The sequence below is a fragment of the Sceloporus occidentalis genome, unplaced genomic scaffold (assembly GCF_023333645.1).
Source record: "Sceloporus occidentalis isolate IW3139 unplaced genomic scaffold, rSceOcc1.0.p SCAF_238, whole genome shotgun sequence".
In the NCBI taxonomy this organism is placed as follows: domain Eukaryota; kingdom Metazoa; phylum Chordata; class Lepidosauria; order Squamata; family Phrynosomatidae; genus Sceloporus; species Sceloporus occidentalis.
In genome coordinates, this window is record NW_028317218.1 from 299,680 (window position 1) to 320,826 (window position 21,147).

At 45.4% G+C, this 21,147-nt stretch overlaps 1 protein-coding gene across 1 annotated transcript in view; it reads left to right on the plus strand.

Moving 5' to 3' along the window:
• Positions 1 to 831: 831 nt before the first annotated feature.
• The window catches only part of LOC149276456 (diacylglycerol kinase iota-like), a 79,191-nt gene continuing 58,875 nt past the window's right edge, over positions 832 to 21,147 (plus strand). Inside the window, exons 1-2 of the mRNA XM_089503641.1 lie at positions 832 to 993; positions 3,981 to 4,180. Coding sequence (XP_089359767.1) covers positions 832 to 993; positions 3,981 to 4,180 — 362 coding nt within the window. The remainder of the gene's footprint in view (positions 994 to 3,980; positions 4,181 to 21,147) is intronic.

The following is a 21,147-nucleotide window of genomic DNA, read 5'->3' on the forward strand; positions in this document are numbered from 1 at the left end:
GCGCACTTCTTTGTAATGTACGAGAGACGTTATTATTTTAATAAGCTATTATAAGGTATATGTCTGGTTGTACTATAAGAAATATAGAAAACCCGGAAAGGAAAGGCTTGATTTGGTTAATCCGGCCAGCAGGCGGCGCACGAGAGCAACTCCTAATTCTGATTGTTATTTCTAGTGATTGTGCTACATTGTACCTAAAATGTTACATTTACACCTTAATACAAATAATCACCGGTCCCTTTAATTAACATTTATCCCCTTGCAACGGCATGGAGTTGCAGAGTATTATATGTATATATATATATATATTATCATTGTTTTATATAGCGCCATCATATTCCATAGCGCTGTCCAGTGGGTAAACAGGACAAGTAGCATATAACGTAACAATTAGACTTACAGAAACATCAGGTCAGGAGGGAATATATATCTATATCTATATATTTATATATACACAAATTTATTACATATGATGCATAATACATAGAATTCCACCCTTTGTGCTGAACGCGTTTCGCAATCAGACCTGTGAAATGCGACGTTTTCCCCAAATATACTGGTCTGAATAATGTAAAAATAATGGTGTTTTTTGCCAGAGGGAATCAAAAAAGACGAGGGATTTGTAAATTAGAACGGCGTTAACCCCCTTTCTGCTACTTTGTAACACATTGAAAAGCAAAAGGTTTAGCCCGACGCAGCAGCGAGCCGGCAGCTCGTTAGAGCTCTCATTATCGCAATTAATTAGCTGCAGCTATTTAGCAAAGCGCTAGAAGTTTCTATTAATGGGTAAACCTCACGCCCCGGTAAGAGATTTACTACTGTGAATGACGAATGCGTTTCCCGTGGGTGCAGGAAGGCGATGAGCGCCAGAGTACGATACTGCGCTGTGATCCAACGGTAAAGGTTTCAGATACATCACTGACACCTCGCCTCAAGCAGGAGCCGCGGCACTCATTACGGCTACAACTGGGGATTAATAGCGATATTTCACACGTAAAGGAGACGACCCGTAGAAGAAAATATTTCTCTCTGTATACAGTAATAACCCCCAGCGCTGTATACAGTAATAACCCCCAGCGCTGTATACAGTAATAACCCCCAGCGCCGTATACAGTAATATAACCCCCATCACTGTATACAGTAATATAACCCCCAGCGCTATATACAGTAATATAACCCCCAGCGCTGTATACAGTAATATAACCCCCAGCGCTGTATACAGTAATATAATCCCCCAGCGCTGTATACAGTAATATAACCCCCAGCGCTGTATACAGTAATATAACCCCCAGCGCTGTATACAGTAATATAACCCCCAGCGCTTTATACAGTAATATAACCCCCAGCGCTGTATACAGTAATATAACCCCCAGCGCTGTATACAGTAATATAACCCCCAGCGCTATATACAGTAATATAACCCCCAGCGCTGTATACAGTAATATAAACCCCCAGCACTGTATACAGTAATATAACCCCCAGTGCTGTATATAGTAATATAACCCCCCCAGCGCTGTATACAGTAATATAACCCCCCAGCGCTGTATACAGTAATATAACCCCCCAGCGCTGTATACAGTAATATATCCCCCAGCGCTGTATACAGTAATATAACCCCCCAGCACTGTATGCAGTAATATACCCCCCAGCGCTGTATACAATAATAACCCCCAGGGCTGTATACAGTAATATAACCCCCAGCGCTGTATACAGTAATATAACCCCCAGTGCTGTATACAGTAATATAACCCCCAGCGCTGTATACAGTAATATAACCCCCCAGCGCTGTATACAGTAATATAACCCCCCACCACTGTATACAGTAATATAACCCCCAGCGCTGTATACAGTAATAACCCCCAGCACTGTATACAGTAATAACCCCCGAGCACTGTATACATTAATATAACCCCCAGCGCTGTATACAGTAATATAACCCCCAGCGCTGTATACATTAATATAACCCCCAGCGCTATATACAGTAATATACCCCCCAGCGCTGTATACATTAATATAACCCCCAGCGCTGTATACAGTAATATAACCCCCAGCACTGTATACAGTAATAACCCCCGAGCACTGTATACATTAATATAACCCCCAGCGCTGTATACAGTAATATAACCCCCCCAGCACTGTATACAGTACTAATAACCCCCGAGCACTGTATACAGTAAGGAAAACTCTAACAAGTCACGTGCAGGTCAGAATTGCAACACTAGGTGGCAGCACCAACCAAATAAAAGCAGCCAAACAATAATAATAAAAATAATAATACATTTGTTATTATTAAGCATATTTTTATTAATTTGAGTTTAAAGGCTGACAATCAAAAATGTCTGCCCGAGGTTCTGAACGGACAGTAGAATTAACCCTATGGATACATGATTTTAACTTGTTGAGTGCCTAGGAGTCTAATATCTGACCCCACGTGCCAGTCTTCCTTTATTCTGGGTTCTTTGATTGATCTTGGTTTTTTATAGGGTTAACCCTTTCATACTCCTTACAGGTGCAAATTTTCTTCCAGGAAATTTTGTAAAATCCATTTTTTTTTGTACATAAATTCCCCCATCCTGCCGCCTGGACGGGGTATTTTTGTTGCCGTAATGAAAGATATTTGGGCGGACGTGACACGAGGGGCACTGAAGGGGCACTGAAGTATTTATAGGTCTCCGTGGTCTCCTTTCCATTACACAGAGATATCTGACTTCTCACTTGCCCTCTGGGGCAATTATGAATAGTTCTGCCCTGGTGGGTATCTCAGGGCAGCTATCTGTGGTGACCCGTCGGGGTCAGTACATTCAGGGCATCACGTTACGCCTTTAATTGCCCTTTTCACCACCGATTTAATGCGGCCCTTGTTAAAATTGTATATTTTATTGATTTTAATGTTTTTTTCCACAAAAAAGGTGAAATACCCTCTCCGGGGCAATTCTGAATATACTCAGCCGTAATAAGCCCCGGTTACTTGCGATGGAATCAATGTTGAAGCTTAGAGGGGAATAGATCCGCGATATGCCACAAAGTACAGGAGGGAAGAGGCCATCATCTAACACTAGAGGTTCAGAGGCTTATGTGGTATATAAAGACAGGGTGGTAGATAAGCAGAACAGCCTCCCAGCAGAAGTGGTAGATGGTTATACAGTGAGTGTATTAAACATGCATGGGATAGACATACGGCTCCTGAATCTAAGACGAGACCAACGACTGATTAAGGTTTGAGTCTTTACAGCAGGAGAAACGGGCGACTAGATGGGGGCCGGATGGGGCCGATCTGCCGGCGAGTTCTCTGTTTCTATGTCTCTTCTGATGGGGTTAAAAAGTTGGCCAGTATTTGGGCAGTGGGGTAAGTGGGCATTAGGTTACGAGGTCAGTAACGGGAGGTAGTGGGGTGTCCGTGGAAAGAGTGGGCGCCGGCAGGGGGCTTGTCAGTAAAGACTGTTTGCGGAGCAAGGGGCCGCATCGACGTGACAGCCGACGCTTCGCAAAGAGACGGCGAGTGGGAGTCACTAATGAGAGCGATCAGGGAGCTGAGAGTTGATGTGAAATTAAAGTGGGGGAGGAAACAACAAACCAAACATAGCACCAGGCATGGGGGGTAACTGGCAGGCGCGCGGAGTGATGAGGGAGAGCATTGAGAGTATTCTAGGATGAGTGATGGGAGTTGTGGTATTACAGGAGGTGTATATATACAGTATATATATATGATTGTAAGGTAAAGGGAGTCTGAGAGTGCTAGGAGTGGTGGTATTACATGGGGTGTATATACAGTATATATATATATATATATATATGGTTGTAAGGTAATGGGAGGCTGGGAGTGCTGGGAGTGGTGCTCTCACACGGGTGCATGTAGCAGTAAGGCAGGGGAAGGTGTGGGTTCTGGGGGAGGGCCTCTCTCCTGTGATTGGCTGGGGAGGAGTTTCCCACAATGCCCCGGTGCCGCTCCCCCGTGGATGCTGCGCCTCCTCCATTTGCAGCGGAGGCTGAGTGAGCCCGGGCCGGACATGAACCCGCCGCCCGCCGGAGCCCAGAGCCGGGACACGGCATGCCGGGGGGCCGAGGGAGGACAAGAGGCGGCCGGGGAGAGCGCCCAGACCCAGCCGGGAGCCCCGCACCGGGAGGAGAGTGTGGAGGAGACGCTCCGGAGCCTGACCTTCCGCAAGCAGGTGTCCTACAGGTGAGGGGGGCGGGGGGTAACGGGGGGCTGTATGGGTACGGGTGTAACAGGGAGTGTATGGGGGGCCGGGGTATTGGCGAGGACCGGGTGTAACAGGGTGGGATAGACGGAGCAGGGTATCACTGGAGAGCATGAGAGAAGACGGTGTGTAACAGGGGTATTAAGGAGGACAGGGGGGCATGAAGGGGGCAGATATACCTAAGGAGCAATGAGGGGCAGTAAGTCACATGGTGGCAAGATAAGAGGTGAGGTGTCACAGGTGTCCTACAAATGAGGGGAGCAGGCTATCTAGAGGGGCAATAAATGAGGGGGTGGGGGTTCACAGGCATACAGGGGGGTAGAGTCACGAGAGGGGGTATTCCGTAAGGGGGCACAATGTCACAGGCATCATACAGGCAGGGGGCAGGGTGTCACATCTGACATGTACGAGTGGGACCGGTCACTTAGTAGAGGGTGACGAGAGGCCCGCTGTGTGATGATTCAGGAGACACTTAAATACCCGGGGGTCGGGGGAGACAGGCAGGAGACGGTAGTTGGGGGAGAAAGTAATGACAGAATGCCGTGGTGGCATAAAAGCAGGGGTAATACCGCCCGCCTAATATAATGGGCAGATCGTACTGGTTATCACGGCAGACAGACTGGGAATCATAATGGTTCGGTACCATCGAAAGAGACAGGCAGGGTTATTAGAGGTCGGAGGCAGCGGTTCATACATAGTTAATGAATGAGACAGACGGCTGTACAAGATGTTTATTACAGATGAAAACGTCTATGAAAGGTTCCATTAGGTAAAGGAGACGTCTCGGATATAAAGAAGGTTCCATCAGGTGAAGGAGACGTCTCGGATATAAAGAAGGTTCCATCAGGTGAAGGAGACGTCTCGGATATAAAGAAGGTTCCATCAGGTGAAGGAGACGTCTCGGATATAAAGAAGGTTCCATCAGGTGAAGGAGACGTCTCGGATATAAAGAAGGTTCCATCAGGTGAAGGAGACGTCTCGGATATAAAGAAGGCTCCAGCAGAAGTGGTAGAGGGTGATGCAGCGAGGGTATTAAACATGCATGGGATAGACATACGGCTCCTGAATCTAAGACGAGACCAACGACCGATTAAGGTTTGAGTCTTTACAGCAGGAGAAACGGGCGACCAGACGGGGGCCGAATGGGGCCGATCTGCCGGCAGGTTCTATGTTTTATTGTCAGCAGGAAGGCTCTGGTGCGGCGCATGTATCAGCGCTTCTGGTGATGCCACAGACTGGGGTCCATTTGAGTTTGACGTACAGACGGCTTATAGACCGCGTTTGGTTCCATCATATATATATTTATATAGCGGCTACTAAGAGAATAGTAACAGGCTGGCGATTTGGGGTGATTTTTATCTGGCGCTCTGCGATTTCAGACGTATTAATATAATTGTCGGCGCGGCGCTGTGTCCCGCTGGCACCTGACGGTGGATAATTATTCCTCGGAATGGATGAGGCTAAGACCTCTCCTGCTGGCTGATGATGCAAAGGTGTCCAAACGTCCCCTTCACCGATTCCCGGGGACGTTCTTCCTCTCGCAGGATAAATCTGACGGCACGAAAGGAATCCATTACATTGTCGCTAAACATTCCGAACCGTTTTCATCTGTGACGAGGTTTTATCAAATTCTATGTGGCAGATAAACATTTAAAATGTTAATTCTATCTATAATATTATATCTATATATATATACTGTATTCATATATATATATATATTAATATTTATTTTTATATTTTTTTTATTATTATTATTATCCTTTAATGTAGTTATGACTATTTTTTATTTACTTTTGTCCTATTTTGGTTTACTGTTTTTTCCAAGATCTGGATACTTCTTACTACCTTGGTTACCTTGGATTCTAAGACAGTTGGACCACGATGACGCTGGCAGTATGCCTTTTTATAATTGAATTATTAATCGGTTCTGCGGAATTCCCAGCCTTTTTAAGTAATAGCTGAGATGAAAGATTACCGTGATATCATTCTTATTTATTGTTTTATATATCGCTGTCATATGCCGTCGCGCTGTACAACGGGTAGGCAGGACATAACAGGTAGTATGTAACATAATAATTTGATATATAGAACCAACAGGCGAGGAGGGTCCTGCTCAAACGCGCTTACAATCTAGAGGATATTTTTTAGGCATCCCTGACGTGTTTTAGTATTACATCAAATTCAACAGATTTTCATGATTACATTTTAAAATTCATAAAAATTGTACAATTTTACAGAAAGCTGATAAGGTAGTTTTTTTAATATTCGCTCGATATGTAGGGGGGTTGCTTTTATAATGTCTTATCTTTACAGCGTCTAACCACTTGATAAGGATGATGGGAATTGTTGTCGCGGGTTGATTACTAACAGAATCTCTATTTCGCAGTGAAATGCTGCAATTACTTCAGGTTTATCTAAACTACGTATTTAGATAAACAAGTTGCCAAAAGCAGTAGCCAAACCTATTTTTCTTGGGTGAATTTGGGCTGAACTCACCTGGAGAACCTTAGTGCGTTCACCAAGTCATGAGCCCCCCAGACATGGATGGTGCCTCTTACCAAAGCCGCCATGTTGCTTTTTTTAAGATATTTTTTTGGGGGGATTTAAAGAGTTTTCAAGAGTTGCCAGGATTAAAAATGAATTTGATGTTACTGAGTCCACCCGCGAACTGTTCAAGTCAGTTCAGGTTCCTCTCAGCCAGTTTTTGGGGGCAATTAGGGCATTAATTGACCTCTACCCCAATTGTAGTGGGTTTTCACTAATCTTAGGCCACCTAGCTCTATGGCTAAACCCCCTAGGGCTATAGAGCAACAAGCCTAAGGTTTTAGAGGTCTTCTTGATCTCAGAAGGGTTAATCTATATGACTAATTCTCTGTGCCGGGTTAGTTGCTTGCAGACCTTACTGATACTCGGTACCAAGCAGCTGCGCGCCTCTTTGGGATAGTGAACACAGCGTTATTATTAGTGGGGTGAGAATTTGCCTTGACGTGGCATGTTTTTATTACCCCCCCTCTTGTTCTCTGTGTGCATCCCACGTCCCAGATACTCACACCCTACTATTATCCGATCAGTGTACATGTAATTCGCGTTTGATGGGGCCCTTGGATGGTCAGATCGGGTCAGATAACCCCCCTCTTTTTAATTTTTTTTCAGTAAATCCAGCAGCCCCCCCTCACTGTGCAGTGAATTGAAAGCACGTAACGAACCAATAGGAGGTCATTTTACCAAATATGGAAGTGTTGCTATAAATAGCACGTCAGCATTCTATAAATAGAACACTGTATTTTAAAGAAACATCTCATTAAAAAAATCATAAAAAAAAATCACATTACTCCTTCTTACCCCCCAGAAACCATCCTTATGCCTGGAGTAACCGATTGTGGATTGTGATTGGTTGTTTTCTTTATGCAATGGGGGGTGGTGGGTTCATTGGATGCTATCATTATTAACCCCTTGTTTCTAACGTGTGTTGTAGCCACGAGCCATCTCATGTCTTGCGTCTCTTGCTTGCAGACAAAGGAACATTAGAGAGGTATATTTACCTGCAGTCCTCTCGAGACACACCTGAGACATCTAATTTTCTTAGGCTTCAACAGCACTCGAATGTCTTTGTGACCCAAAGGGGATACTTTAATTTTAACCCAAGAGAACAACACGAATCCCTCCGGCACCCTGGATAATTATCTGATGCGATCTGGTTTTCGAGATGCCCGCGTATCAGAGAAAACTGATGCATTTCTTTGCATAAAATGCAAACTATTCTGGTTAAGTAAACACGAGACGACCATAATAATTTGCGATACGGGTGGAAACTCTGCTAGATCACAACACAAGGGACAGGGATAGAGCGCAGAGTACACTTGGTGTCTTAGAGATGACTTGGGCTTGGGTGCTTTGCTAATATAGGACCCTGGACGGGGTCCTGAGGATGGAGTGTGTGCCAAGACGATAGTATGGTTAGCTTGGAAGAGAATACCTTGGAGAAATGTCTTATCAGATACAACATTGGCGCAATACCTTGGAGAACCTACAAAGAACACGGTGCCATGAAACAGTCCGTTGGACTATTCTACTATATAGTCCTGTACTATAGTACTATATAGTACTGTAGTATAGTCCGTTGGACTATACTACACACAAGTAGTAACAATGTAGCAATGAAAGCATCCTGATAAGACACTATACATAGTGTTCCGATCAGACAGTACCCTGGAAGATAGTCTGTTGGCACAAAAACTTGGGTAGCATTCTAATGAGACAGCTCCTCCTCTGTTGGCAGAGTGTCTTGGATATCCATGTTTACATGTTGTGGCTTCTGAGAGCCCAGACTCCCTCCTTCCTGCGAAATCTAAAACCCCCTAGGGTTGTATTTATGTTGCCTTATGGGAAGTTAGCTGTGCATTAGTAGGACATCTCCCTGGGGTGGTCTCTGATAGCACACTGCCTCAGAGAGCACTTTGATATGAGAGCGCTTTGAAGAGAATTCTGATTGAACAGTGTTTCTGAGATGTAACAGCCCCAAAAGTGTGCTGTTACTTTTTTATTGGGGGGGGGGGGTGTCTCTGATAAGCTAATACATCCTAAAGAAATCTGATACTTTAGGACCTTGGAGAGCTCTTCAAGGGAGAATGCGTTGAGTTTGGTTGGATGGGAGTTCTAGTTCAGGACCCTGGACAGTGCTTTCCCCGACTTTAAAATGAAGCAAATATATCATTAACAGATGCCCTCGATTACCTGTGAGGGTAAACTTGTCCACGGGGGGCATTTCATTCCCCCTCTGAGCTTGACTGTGCTGTGTGTGGCTTGCACCTTGGTCCTCACTTTGTTACCAGCCGCTAAAACACTGAAGGCTACCAATTATATACAATTTAACTGTTACATCTTACATCTTCTCTCTCTCTCTCTCTCTGTGTCTTTGTTGTATCTCCCCTCCTCTCCTCCATTCTGTTTACTTTTCCTAGGCACCCTCTTCTCCATGCCTCTGTCACCATTCCTTCTTTTTTGCCCTGTTGCTCCTCGTATCCCTACCTTGCTGCCTCCTTTTCATCCAAATTACCCTCCCTTTCTCCTTTCCTTCTCCCAACCACCATCTTCTGTCCTCCTTTTTCCCCATTCACTGCCTCTCCCTACCTTCCCTGACTCTTCCCTCCTCCCTTTCCTCCTTTCCTTCCTCCTTTAGCTCTATTTACCAAATCTCTTTTCCTGCTCTGTTTCTTTCCTTCTACTCACTAAGGGTATGAGGCTGACCTCTATGTCCAAACTGATTTAAGCTGCGTTCTTTTATCCTAGATTTTTAAATATAATCTCCCCCGCCGGGAAGTATCCGCGGCTCCCGGCTCTGCGCTATCTCTAACTCATTTTCACGGTAGGGCAGCTAAGCCAATCCATCGCTTTGAAGTGCCTGTCTTCTGTTTGTGCGCGTGATGAGTCTGTACTTTATCCAGACATAAAAGTGAATACATTCTCACTTATACAACCTTGTAGTCAAAAATCTCATACGGGTCTTACGTTTATTTTCTAATTCATTCAATGCGGGGGGGGGGTAAACAGGAATTATCCAAGAACGTTAACGCTTTCGCTCACAGATACATTGCTTTGCCGGGCTTTTTTTGGAGTGAAAGACGTTACAGAATTCCAAATGTCTTAAAACGTGTCTGACAATGGAACCTCAGTGTATATCCGTTATTATCCGTTATGTGTTGTTAAATATGCTTAATGGCAAAAGGTCAAATATGCTAAATGGCAAAAGGTCAAATATGCTATTATCAAGCCGCTTTCCTATGAAGGGCCCATGAACCTGCAAATTAATTAACGTATAACATAAAATATATTATAATTCCTATATTTTTGGGGTTTTTTAGAATTACCCTCAGTGTATGGTAACCAGCCCTCTCTCTGGTATGACTCTTGCCCTGATTCACAAATATTTAAAATAAAAATGAAGCCAGATAGGAAGAAGCGACACATTGATGTCCCTAACAACCTGGTCAAAGACTTTGCAAGTACTTTAAAATGCGTTCTTTAAAATGTAAAAAAAAAATTAAAAATACTTATTTTAGGTAGAAGCTACAGCCCCCCGCCTCTTCTGTGACGCAACGATTCTCCCCAGTGATTGACAGCTTGAAGCAGCCAATCAGTGGCTGGAATGCACTCCCGGGGGTGTCTCATTAGAGCCACTGCGCCAGCGATAGAGCTGAGTCGTGGCTAGTATTCTACATGGCAAGTAGATGGCGGTGGGGAAAGGGGCAAATGCATATGGGGGGATTTTGCAAGGAGGCTCCACATACATTTATCTGAAGAGCATATGATGGTTGGAGTGTCTATTTACCAATAATATTCAATATTCGACACAAAAGCAGGCAGCGTGAGTGGAAACACTTAAAAAAAGTTTTTTTAATCTTTAAATATGTTTTGCCTTTTGCTTTGTGAAAGAACGTTAATTTCCTTTGAGAAGACCACTCAAAGACCACCGTGACAAACAGTGCGGTCACCGCAGGGTCACAAAGCAGCCCGCTGTTGCTGTCGTTAGGAACTAATTAGATATGATTGCTAGCGAGCTCCGCTCGGTGATTGTAACTGCGTGCTTTACTGGGTATTAAGTGTGACGTTGATTGAAGATTATTCTCGGCGTTCATTAAGTATTAATCGCTACAACTCTGTTTCTCTCCTGCATTCTTCCCCTGCAACTCGATACGTTGTCTCCGTAGAAGGAGCGGAGGGCTTTCCTAAATCACAGTTTGCAGGAGATCACATTCAAGCCTACGAGACGATGTTGTCGTTGACCCGATATTTCCTTAGCCGAGACAATTCCACGACAGCTCTGAATATGTAGTAGTCTTATTTGTCATCGCCGAGATGAATGGACTCTATACATAAGCAAACTGTGAAAATGTAGGGTTTTTCTTACATTTTCATGGTGTTTCTTTTGCAAATGCCTAAGCGGGGGTTTGCAGAATCCCCTCTAAATGCATTTGGCTGAAAACATCTCTCTTCGCATGAAATACGTATCATCCCGCAGTCATCGTGTCCAGCGGCCGCTACAAGAACGCTGTGGACAGGCGCGGCTCAGGTGGCAGTCGTTTGCTGCCTTTGGTTGTCTGCTTCAATAATAGGGGTGTCGGGACATTAAACTGTTCCCCTCACCACAAGATCTTGGCTTTCCGGAAATGTGTTCGGTTGAATGTTCAGCCAATGCCAAAGCCCTCCCATTGACTCCAGTGGCCATGCTTTCCTTCTAGCGGTGATTGAGGCAGCCAAAACTGCCGGCAAACATGGGCATCATATCAATTCAAATTAAAGGTAAAGATACATGGACGGCGCCATTGGGCACTGGCCCACCGGACATATGGCCAGTCCATGGCACCCATGGCCAGTCCTGGCATTTATAAAGACGCAATATACCGAATTACTGAAAAACGGTGTATTTATCCAAAAACAATGCCGGTTTGTTTTGGTCGGTATCGATATTTCATATGACTTTTTATTTCTACTTGTTTCCCCCGTTCCCTTTTCGCTCCCGTTCTTTTCTTGTAACGCAGCGAACCATTGTTCCCTGTTTATGTATTCCGGTTATTGTTGTGTTCATGCAAATCCTTGTGTCAGCTGCAGTCCCGGCTACGCTTGGGGATCTGCGAAACGGGATACAGCATCTGTCTGATGGTACACACTGATGGCCGTTGGCCATTAAACTGTTTTTTTTCTTGTAGCTGTTCAGTTTCTTTATGGAAATGGCTGGAAAATGAGTCTTTCTGATGTCACTGTGATATTACAGAACACTTAAAAGGATCAATAAATTCTAGATTTTAATGTGTTTTCCATTAAAACCAGCGTGTTTTATGGAGTTTTTGAGATTAACGCAATATAGTTCCTGGTAGAGTAAATGAGGGGGGAAAGTAGGGCATTCTGCCCCAGGAAAACTCCAGAGGTTCCACCCATCATTTGCCCTGGGGAGACTCCAGAGGTCCCCCCATCATTTGCCATGGGGAGACTCCAGAGGTCCCCCCATCATTTGATCTGGGGAGACTCCAGCGGTTTCACCATCGTTTGGCTTCTACTTGCTCTTGTGTTTGTCGGCGCTACCATTGTTAACTCCTTCTGGGGCATTTTTTCAGCTTTCTCCCACCTGTGGACCCTCTTCTCTTGGTGATACCCTCACCTTGGCCTGTCCATGAGGGTTCTATGCCACCGGCATGGGCATCGTCCTGGTGTTCAGGGTGCATAAAAACCTTTTCTCTCGACACCGACGTGCTCATATGGAAAAACCGGATCCAGATGCGAAATTATTTTTTAGGAATGACAGCCGTTTAATGAGCACTTAAAAAAACTTCAACCAAACCACGGCAGACCTGAAGAAGACCACAATGTAGTTATAATTATTATCCAATGACCATCCTGGAAAAATCCATAGAACAATTTAGATGTAAGACCTCTGATACATTGTGGTTATTTCTGGTCACTGTTTGACAAATTCCCCTCGCGATCCTGTTTAACGACCTTGTGGATCTTTAATTGCCAAATCTGTCACTTTTTCCCACTAAATATTTACATTACAGACCCCCAGTATGTCCCCATGGCCCCTTTATTGATAACAGTGATAGTTAATAATATAATCTAACAAAAATGTTTTCAAATTATTAATGATCTAGAGATCTAGGTCATACCGCCATCATTTGGTTCCCTTACCCCAAGATGTATGGATACCCCCGGTTAAGAACCCCTGCTCTAGTATGCAGGCTAAAAATACACACAGAAGGGAGCCTCTTCATCAATCATGGTGGTCCCGGTCTAAAGTCCTGGCTTAATTGTATGTGGATTCACATGATTACATAGATGTTACAGCACTTTACATGTGACGGCCAGCAGCGTGTGTCTACAGCCAAACTGGAAGACATGGCCAAGGTTTGTGCATCCCAGCACGGAAACAGTTAAAGAAGACATACACTATATGGACAAAAGTATTGGGACACGTGACCATTACACCAACAGGGACTTTGATGACATCACATTCTAAATACATAGACATTAATATGTCTGATGGAGACATACGAAGACATTTTGGACAATGCTCTGCTTCCAACTTCATGGGAACAGTTTTGGGGAAGACCCTTTTCCTCCATTGTTTTTTTTGCCCGGGCCAAACAGGGCTGATCAGAGCATCTCTCCATCCGCAGTGCCGGCAAAAGTGGGACGGTAGGGCAGCTACTTGAGACTTAAGAAAGGGACTGTCCCGCAGAAACCAGGACTGTTGGGCGGCTTGGGTATCGGCTCTGGAATGCTATTCTGAAACGAGTCCACGCGCTGCGGCCTTTCTGCTCTGGCGATCGGCGCCTTGGGGTAAGTAGAAAGGGTAAGATCCTGCCTTCTTGAGTAAATGAAGCAGTGAACCATTGCCGTAAATAGCCTGAGATAAGGCCCTTTTAGCAAATAACCTCTCGGTACCATCAGGGACATCGAAAAAAAAAGAGCACAGATCATTCTAATGTACAGAAAAGCGGGAAATAAATCCACCCCTTCACTGCTGGTGAGACCAAGAATACAGTAACACCTGCCCTCCTCTGTAACATGGAACGAGGAACGCTGTTATTCTGCCCGTGGATAATTCTCTTATAATTCCCTTCTTATATATATTCAACATTTATAGGAGAATTAACCTCCGGCACTCAAGTGGTTAATCTAGATTTAAAAACCATTAATAAACCGAGGATGGGCAAACTGGGGCTCCATCGACTTAGTGCTGCTGCCAAATCGTATATATCTGTTGTTGCAAACAAGGGAGTAAGATCGTTGGAAGACGTGATCTAAGCTTCCCTCCCCCCCATCTCGCTGACAAGGAGAGAGGTGACAGCATGAGGGAGGAGTGCTAGGACCAAGAGAGCGGAGTATGGGGGGGAGGGGCGAGCTCGCAGTCAGCTGATCCAAACACAAATGAAAGGCCACCTGCCAACCTCACGGCGTTCAGCGATAACGTCATTCACTACGACTACCTGTAGCCCGTGTTCTTTGCTCCTCGGTCAGTTGTAATTAATATTAAGTCTGTAATTAGGGGTTATTTAGGGGTTAAATTGTCACCTGTGCCCCAACACGGCAAGACTTGAATATCTAATCAACTCCGTGCCCGGAAGTTCACTCCCTTCCTACCCCGCTACTAAGGCTGCCTGAACCAATCAGCAACAATCAGCAACTTAACAGTCGAGATATACCCTAATGGGGAGGGATAATAACGTAATCTTCTAACACAGGAAGCTCCCCACTTGGCAATAAACTACAATTCTCATTATCCGTATGGGGCATCTAACTTGGCAATAAACTACAATTCTCATTATCCGTAGGGGGCATTTTGCTGAGAATGACGGAGATTTTAGTTTGAAGCCCCTGCCCCTAGCCCTCTTACCCTAATGCCCTAACACACACCCTCTAATACCCTTATGCAGTTTTGCTACCCTTGGCCACCTATCCTTATCCTCTCTCCAGTCCCCTCAGACCTCTGAAAATCCTAATTCTATTAACCCTTAGAGCATTAGCTGTTTTTAGTTGATCAGCCTCGCTTCCTTATTGGTGGGCTTCGTTAACAGGTAGCCAATGAGGGCTAAGCGTTTGCTGGCGTGGGCCACAGAGGACTGAACCGTCTCTGAATGGGTCTCATTATTTATTTAATTTAAAGTCCATTTAAACCCCCTCCGGAACACGAGTCTTACTCCACAGCTCCTGCAGTCCTCTGATGACACGTTTGCCTGAAGTAACCTCAGGGAGATTATGCGGTGACATCATAACACACAATTCTTTTAGCAATTGCTTGGCTTATACCTGCTTTAGCAGCCTGGAAATAGTCTGTCTCGGTGACATGCTGTGAATGCTACGGACACCCAGATGTCACATTTCCGGCTGTCTTTTTTCGCAGGGAAGGGCCGGATCCATCATATAAGGAAACTAGGTGGTTGCCTAGGGGCTCAATCCTGGTTTGGAGAGGGGGGGGCACTGCCAGGGGCTTCTTTGGTATTATTGGAGGGGGAACTCCCACAATCTGGATTTCCAGTTTTAGTTATTTTTGCTCGGTTTATGCAGCCGAAAGGGAAGTGGATCGAAGACAATGTGGTCCAGATTCAGCCGGCGATGATCCGGATTAAGGGTGAGCCAGCTATTTGGGGGAATCCGGCTGCTGGTTTTGGAGGTGTTAACGGTCGTCTTTCTCATCGCGGGGCCGAGGCATCTCTTTCCTGGACAAATGGTGCTTTCTGCTGAATTTAACACTTTTTAGAGCATCATTAAAAAACATAATTTCTGCATTTTTTAATCAGGTAAAACACTCTGAGCACCTAGGAAAGGGGAACATCAGGGGAGGAAAACAGCAGGCATGTGGGAACTTAATTTCCACATTTTGGGTGGGGCAGTTGCAGGAGTGGGTTGGGCTGGAGGTGTGGCCACCCGCCCACCTTATAAAAAGAGCGTCCTTGCAATGCACATCTCTGGAGTGTCGCAAGGTGACCCCGCAGGGGCAGCAGCGGAGGTCTCCATTGATTGTAAAGCTCTCTGGGCGGGCCGGCGGAGATCGGAGGACCTCTTCACTTGGTCCACGATCCTCACGGCCAGCTAAAGCAGGACTGTGGGGCGGTGCCTGAAAATGGGGACTGCCTCATGAAAACCAGGACACTCGGGAGGTATGAAATACCCAGCGAGGGAAGGATCACATGATCACATCCACGTTGTCATTCCGGTCTCATCTTGGGGACGGCAGTGCTGTGTTTGGTGACGGAGGTTTGGGTTATCCGCGTGGTTTCAACCACCTCGTTTCTTGAAGCTATTCCAGGGATAACGAGAGCTTCCCGCCTGCAGCTCGTACACAAGCGATCGCTTACTGTTCCGTAATGACCTACTGTACGTAGCGCTAATTACAGGCCTGCCAGCGCCACGTCGCTCCGCGTGGCTGAGGGTGCTCGTCTGTGTGTGTGCATTCAGACCAGACTGTATATTTTACTTTCAAATTGATGGTCATACAATGTTGGCTCCCTGGAAGTATAATTTAGCCGCTGGGAGATAATGAGCGGGGGGAGATGATGTGTTGGCATCAGATGTGGCTTCCGTAACGCAAGTCGCACTTAACGCTTTGTGACCATAAAGTAGATGCATTAAGAGAATCTTCTGCCCGTTGGAGGGGCAGTATGGAGCTCTGTTGGCCAGTGGCCCACTGGGCATCTGCCCTGTATTCCAGTCCAGGCCTGACTGCGGGTTAAAAAGTGATGGAAAGAGTCATGCTACATACCCCACCCCCAAACATTTCAAGACAAAAGGCGCAAAAGGCGCAAACTGGCCACCTGGCAAATGATTAGTGGGTCACCATGGGAACTCCCCGGGGCCGCTTCTCCAGTTCTCTGGGTTGACACCCGAATCCTCCGGGGCGTGGGAGTGACTCCCTGACACGCCCCACTCACCGCCCATTTCCCCCTTTAATGGGGGTGTGTCCCACAATGTCAGCAAGAACGCCAACTGGCATCGGGACCGCCCACCAACATCAGCGAGGAAAGAGGGACATCAGGGGAGGAAAGAGGGACATCAGGGATTTTGGGCTCTAAGAGGGACTGGCAAGGGACATTTGGGAGATTAAGCAGCAGACCACAGAAACCGTCTGCATGTCCTCTTTGAATTAACTATTTCCTGACAAATTAGAAATCAATATGAGACTAAAGCCCAGATCGGCCCTACGCAGAATATCTTTTCTCCTGGATGCAGATCGCTACGTGGTTAAGAGGATACGGATTCCGCTAATAGGATCTCGTTAATGGGATGCTGGATATTGTATCCCATCAGTGCCTGCCCCCAGCACGCAATTAACCCCTTCCTTTAAATGGCGTGCCTCGTGTTTTCACTTATTTGATTGATGTGAAACCCGTTCCAAGAACAAACCCGACTTATCGGCCTGTATTTTTTCCGGATATATTATTTAAAAAGAAAATATGTGTATTTAAATATCTCGGTTACATAAAAGGCCAATCAATAAATCACATAAAAAGTCAAATCACACCCTAGCCACGCCTCTAACCACACCCTCCAAAGCCAAAAGTTGATGCATGCGAGGGGATTAAACATGCATGGGATAGGCATACGGCTCCTGAATCTAAGACGAGACCAACGACTGATTAAGGTTTGAGCACGAGAAACGGGCGACTAGACGGGGGCCGAGTGGGGCCGATGTTTCTATGGTGGTAAAAGAATATCGGTTTTGAAACAGATCTGACGAGAAGGATAGAGAGAGATAGGATTGCAGATTTTAGGTGACGAAAATCCCCAAGCCGGCCAATCGCAGCAGCAAAGAGGCTTAGAGCAATACAATGCAAATATTAAACACAGCCCCGGAATAAAGCCGGTAAATCCAGCCGCCGAGAACTCTTATCTACCCCCCCCCCACACCGAGAAGCCACGGGAGGCTCCTCGCGGCACAGCTCATGCGCCAACTGCTCCCAGCACCATCTCACCTCTAATTAGGGCAGACAGGAGCCTAAAAGGCCCTGCCTAATTTGATCACAACCCCCCCCTTTAACCCTCTCACCGCCATGGACTTGCGGGGCTGTGGGGGTCAGCGCGACCCACGTGCCAGAATACTTAGCAGGCACAGAGGATAAAGATTAGCGTTTCCATAGCAACGGTTTCGTGGCGTGAGCTAAGTTACGATGGGATTCAACATGAGAATTCTGGGAGCGTCTGCGGCCGCTTGCCTGTGTACGTGTCAGGTAACTGCGGCACGTAGGCGAGCGTGTGTGCCGGGATTACCCGTGTGTATGCGGGGCCCCTTATATATATATGTATATAGAACGAAATGGGGCACCCAGCCTTGGGGGAGAGAAGAGAGCGCGGGGACGGGAGAGAGACGTTTAAATACATCAAGGGATTTAATAAAGTACAGGAGGGAATTTTATTTCAAAGAAGCAGAAATGTTAATCTAATCAAACACTAGAGGGTCCGAGGCTGAGATGGAATGTAAGACAGTTTTACTGCTGAGAGGGTGGGAGGTAAGTGGAACATGTGTGTTAGTGTGTCTGGTTGTGTTAGCGTGAGTGTGTGTGGATGAGTGTATTAGTGCGAGTGTCTGGTTGTGTTAGCGTGAGTGTGTGTGCGAGTGACTGGTTGTGTTAGCGTGAGTGTGTGTGCGAGTGACTGGTTGTGTTAGCGTGAGTGTGTGTGCGAGTGACTGGTTGTGTTAGCGTGAGTGTGTGTGCGAGTGACTGGTTGTGTTAGTGTAAATGCCCCTCCTGAGATCTGCCCCAGTGAGATACCACGTGGCTTATGAATCTAAGACAAGACCAATGACTGATTAACGTTTGAGTCTTTACAGCATGAGACGGGGGCCGAATGGGGGCCGATCTGCCAGCGGGTTCTGTGTTACTTTACAAGACAACAATCACATTTTTACAACTTGAATACAACTCACAGTTTAGTAAATAACCCTTAACCTCCCCACCACATAATGTTACAATGTATCACCACCGTGTTAGAACATTAAGTACCCAGAAAATATATAAACAAGAATTTCCTTGTTATTATTTTAGTAACATTGATAAAAATATATAATTTCACACAATATTCATTTATAATCTGTAACAAAAATATATAAATGAATATATTTTGAAACACAAAGAATCGCTTTATGTAAAGAGCCAAGAATGAGGAGTTTTTAATTCTTTTTTTGGGGACAGTTAGGGGTTTTGAGTGGAAGTGCTCTGAATTATTGAATGTTTTTGACACTGTTCCCTATCCCAAACTCATTAGAAATTACCAGATGAAATGCTCGGAGCTGTTAAAAACATGCGCGGTATCAGATAAACGGGGCTAAGTGCTTCTCTCGCGGCTCGCGCCGCACAGAGTGCGCCTGCATTATTTAAAAGGAATCGATTCAAATATGTTTACTTTTAAATGCAGTTTATATAAAAAAAATCGTATAGGGTTCATTGTCTTTTTTTCATACATATTGGATGTAGAGATGATTGCACAGAGTATAAGCCAGTGGGCTGCGCATGTTGTTTGCTGCAAACTTTAGTAAAAAAAAACAACAAGATTTTTGCAAATTTTTATGTTTGGGCATTCCATCGGTTGCCATGGAAACCATTTATGGTCAACGGTAACGTTATGTTCCGTAGGGAATCGAATCTGGTGATGATGTCATTTGGGCTACTTGAGTGCCTGGGCTACTAATGCACACAGGCGGGGTTAGCTGTGGAATGGGTGGGGCCAGTGACTGATGAAGGCGGGGCTAGCCCCGTATATCATCAAATTGTATGGGAGCGAGAGGAGAATTGGGTGGGGCGTGGGCAGGGCTAAACAACGCTGCCAGAAACAGACCAGAGTGATCCAGAGACCCCGGATAGCAGTGCTTCATCCAGACAGGTTATGACTCAAGACCATGATGTCATACAATGCTGTCTCAATGTCACCACAAGAAAAAAATTCATCAAAAATTCAGCCAAGACGACACTTTTAAAGAGACACTCAAGTGCCGTCATGCAGCCCCACCAATGCAAAATGCGTATGAAAATACTGGAACCCCCCCACTTACTTTTAGGAGAAGCTGCAGCTCCCCTCAAAGCATTTTCAAGGGGGGAATAAAATGTTAATTCAAAAGGACGCTCGGCAATCCTACGCATTAAGATTAAGAATATAATAGCTGGAGTGCCCCTTTAGTAATCAGTGCATTAATAATTAGCAAGGGGGAGAAGACTGTCAGAAAGAAGTAGGAAAAGGCATATAAAAGTATGTTCAATTGTTAAAGCGTCTAAAACATTTTATGGGGAACTTCGCAATTACAGATAAACCAAAAATTTGGGAATTTGGTCTGGGAAGAAATATATTTTAACCTTTTTTGGGAACCTGAGACAAGGTGGGGGGGGTGATGTTCTTCAAAACGGTTAAATAGGATTACTTTTTCATGCATATTTTTGTCTGTTTGGTCACGTGACCGCAGGCATAACCGGTTTTCCAGGTTTCCTTCTATAAATAGGCGCGCATCGTGTTTTATATCACTTACGTTCTATATATATATAGCCGTGCATATATTTAGACGGCAATCTCAAGGTCCCAGGCTTTTTAGCGTCTCTGTTATTACGCTTTATTATGTTTATTGCCAGAATAAGATCATTTGGGTTTATTACGGATCCGTCTGTTATCCCCCCCCCCGAATCTAATCTCCGCTCTTAAGAAATAAGCCGCAGCGCCCATGACGGTAATGGCATTTGTATTTGTATGATTCTGTGTTTGCACTCCGTGGGTTTAAGTGGCTGTAAATATTCCCAGCGCCCACCCCAAAGCCCCGCTGGGCGCAGGATCTGTTTCCCCAATGATCCCGCCGCTGTCTTCAACCCCCCCCCCCGACCCTCACGCTCCTTCTCCTGGATCCTTCGCTTGTAAACTAACCATGGGGCAAAGAACGTGCCAGCTTCCCATTTAATTAGATTGGGGGGGGTAACCGTGGGCAGTCTATGGGGGGGTATGTCCTACATTTGTATATTTTAATAATTGTGGCAGCGTTTGAGATCCTGTACAAAAGAACACAGAAAGTCCTCATCTTACATCGGCTCCCTTTTAGACCTGATCTCAAGGGACATCGTGACAGACTGAAGCTTCCATTATATCGCCGCCTTATTATTATGAAACTTGACCACTAAATGTAACTCCGCTCCATGCTTTCATCCATTTAAGATAGCTTATGATGAGTTAAATATACATTTCCGCCGAGTTAAACGGACGGAATAATGTCCCTAACAGCCTCACCAAAAAAAAGCACATTAAAGGGCTTTATGACTTACCTTAGGGAGAAGCTGCAGCCGTCTGCTCCATTAATTCTCGCCACTGAGTGGTTGGTTCAAGCAACCAATCAGTGGTAGGAAAGGGCTTCTAATGGAATCAAGGAGGTCTCCATAGGCCCCACCATCCGGAGCTTTCACCGAGCCAGTGCTGGAGCCGACTG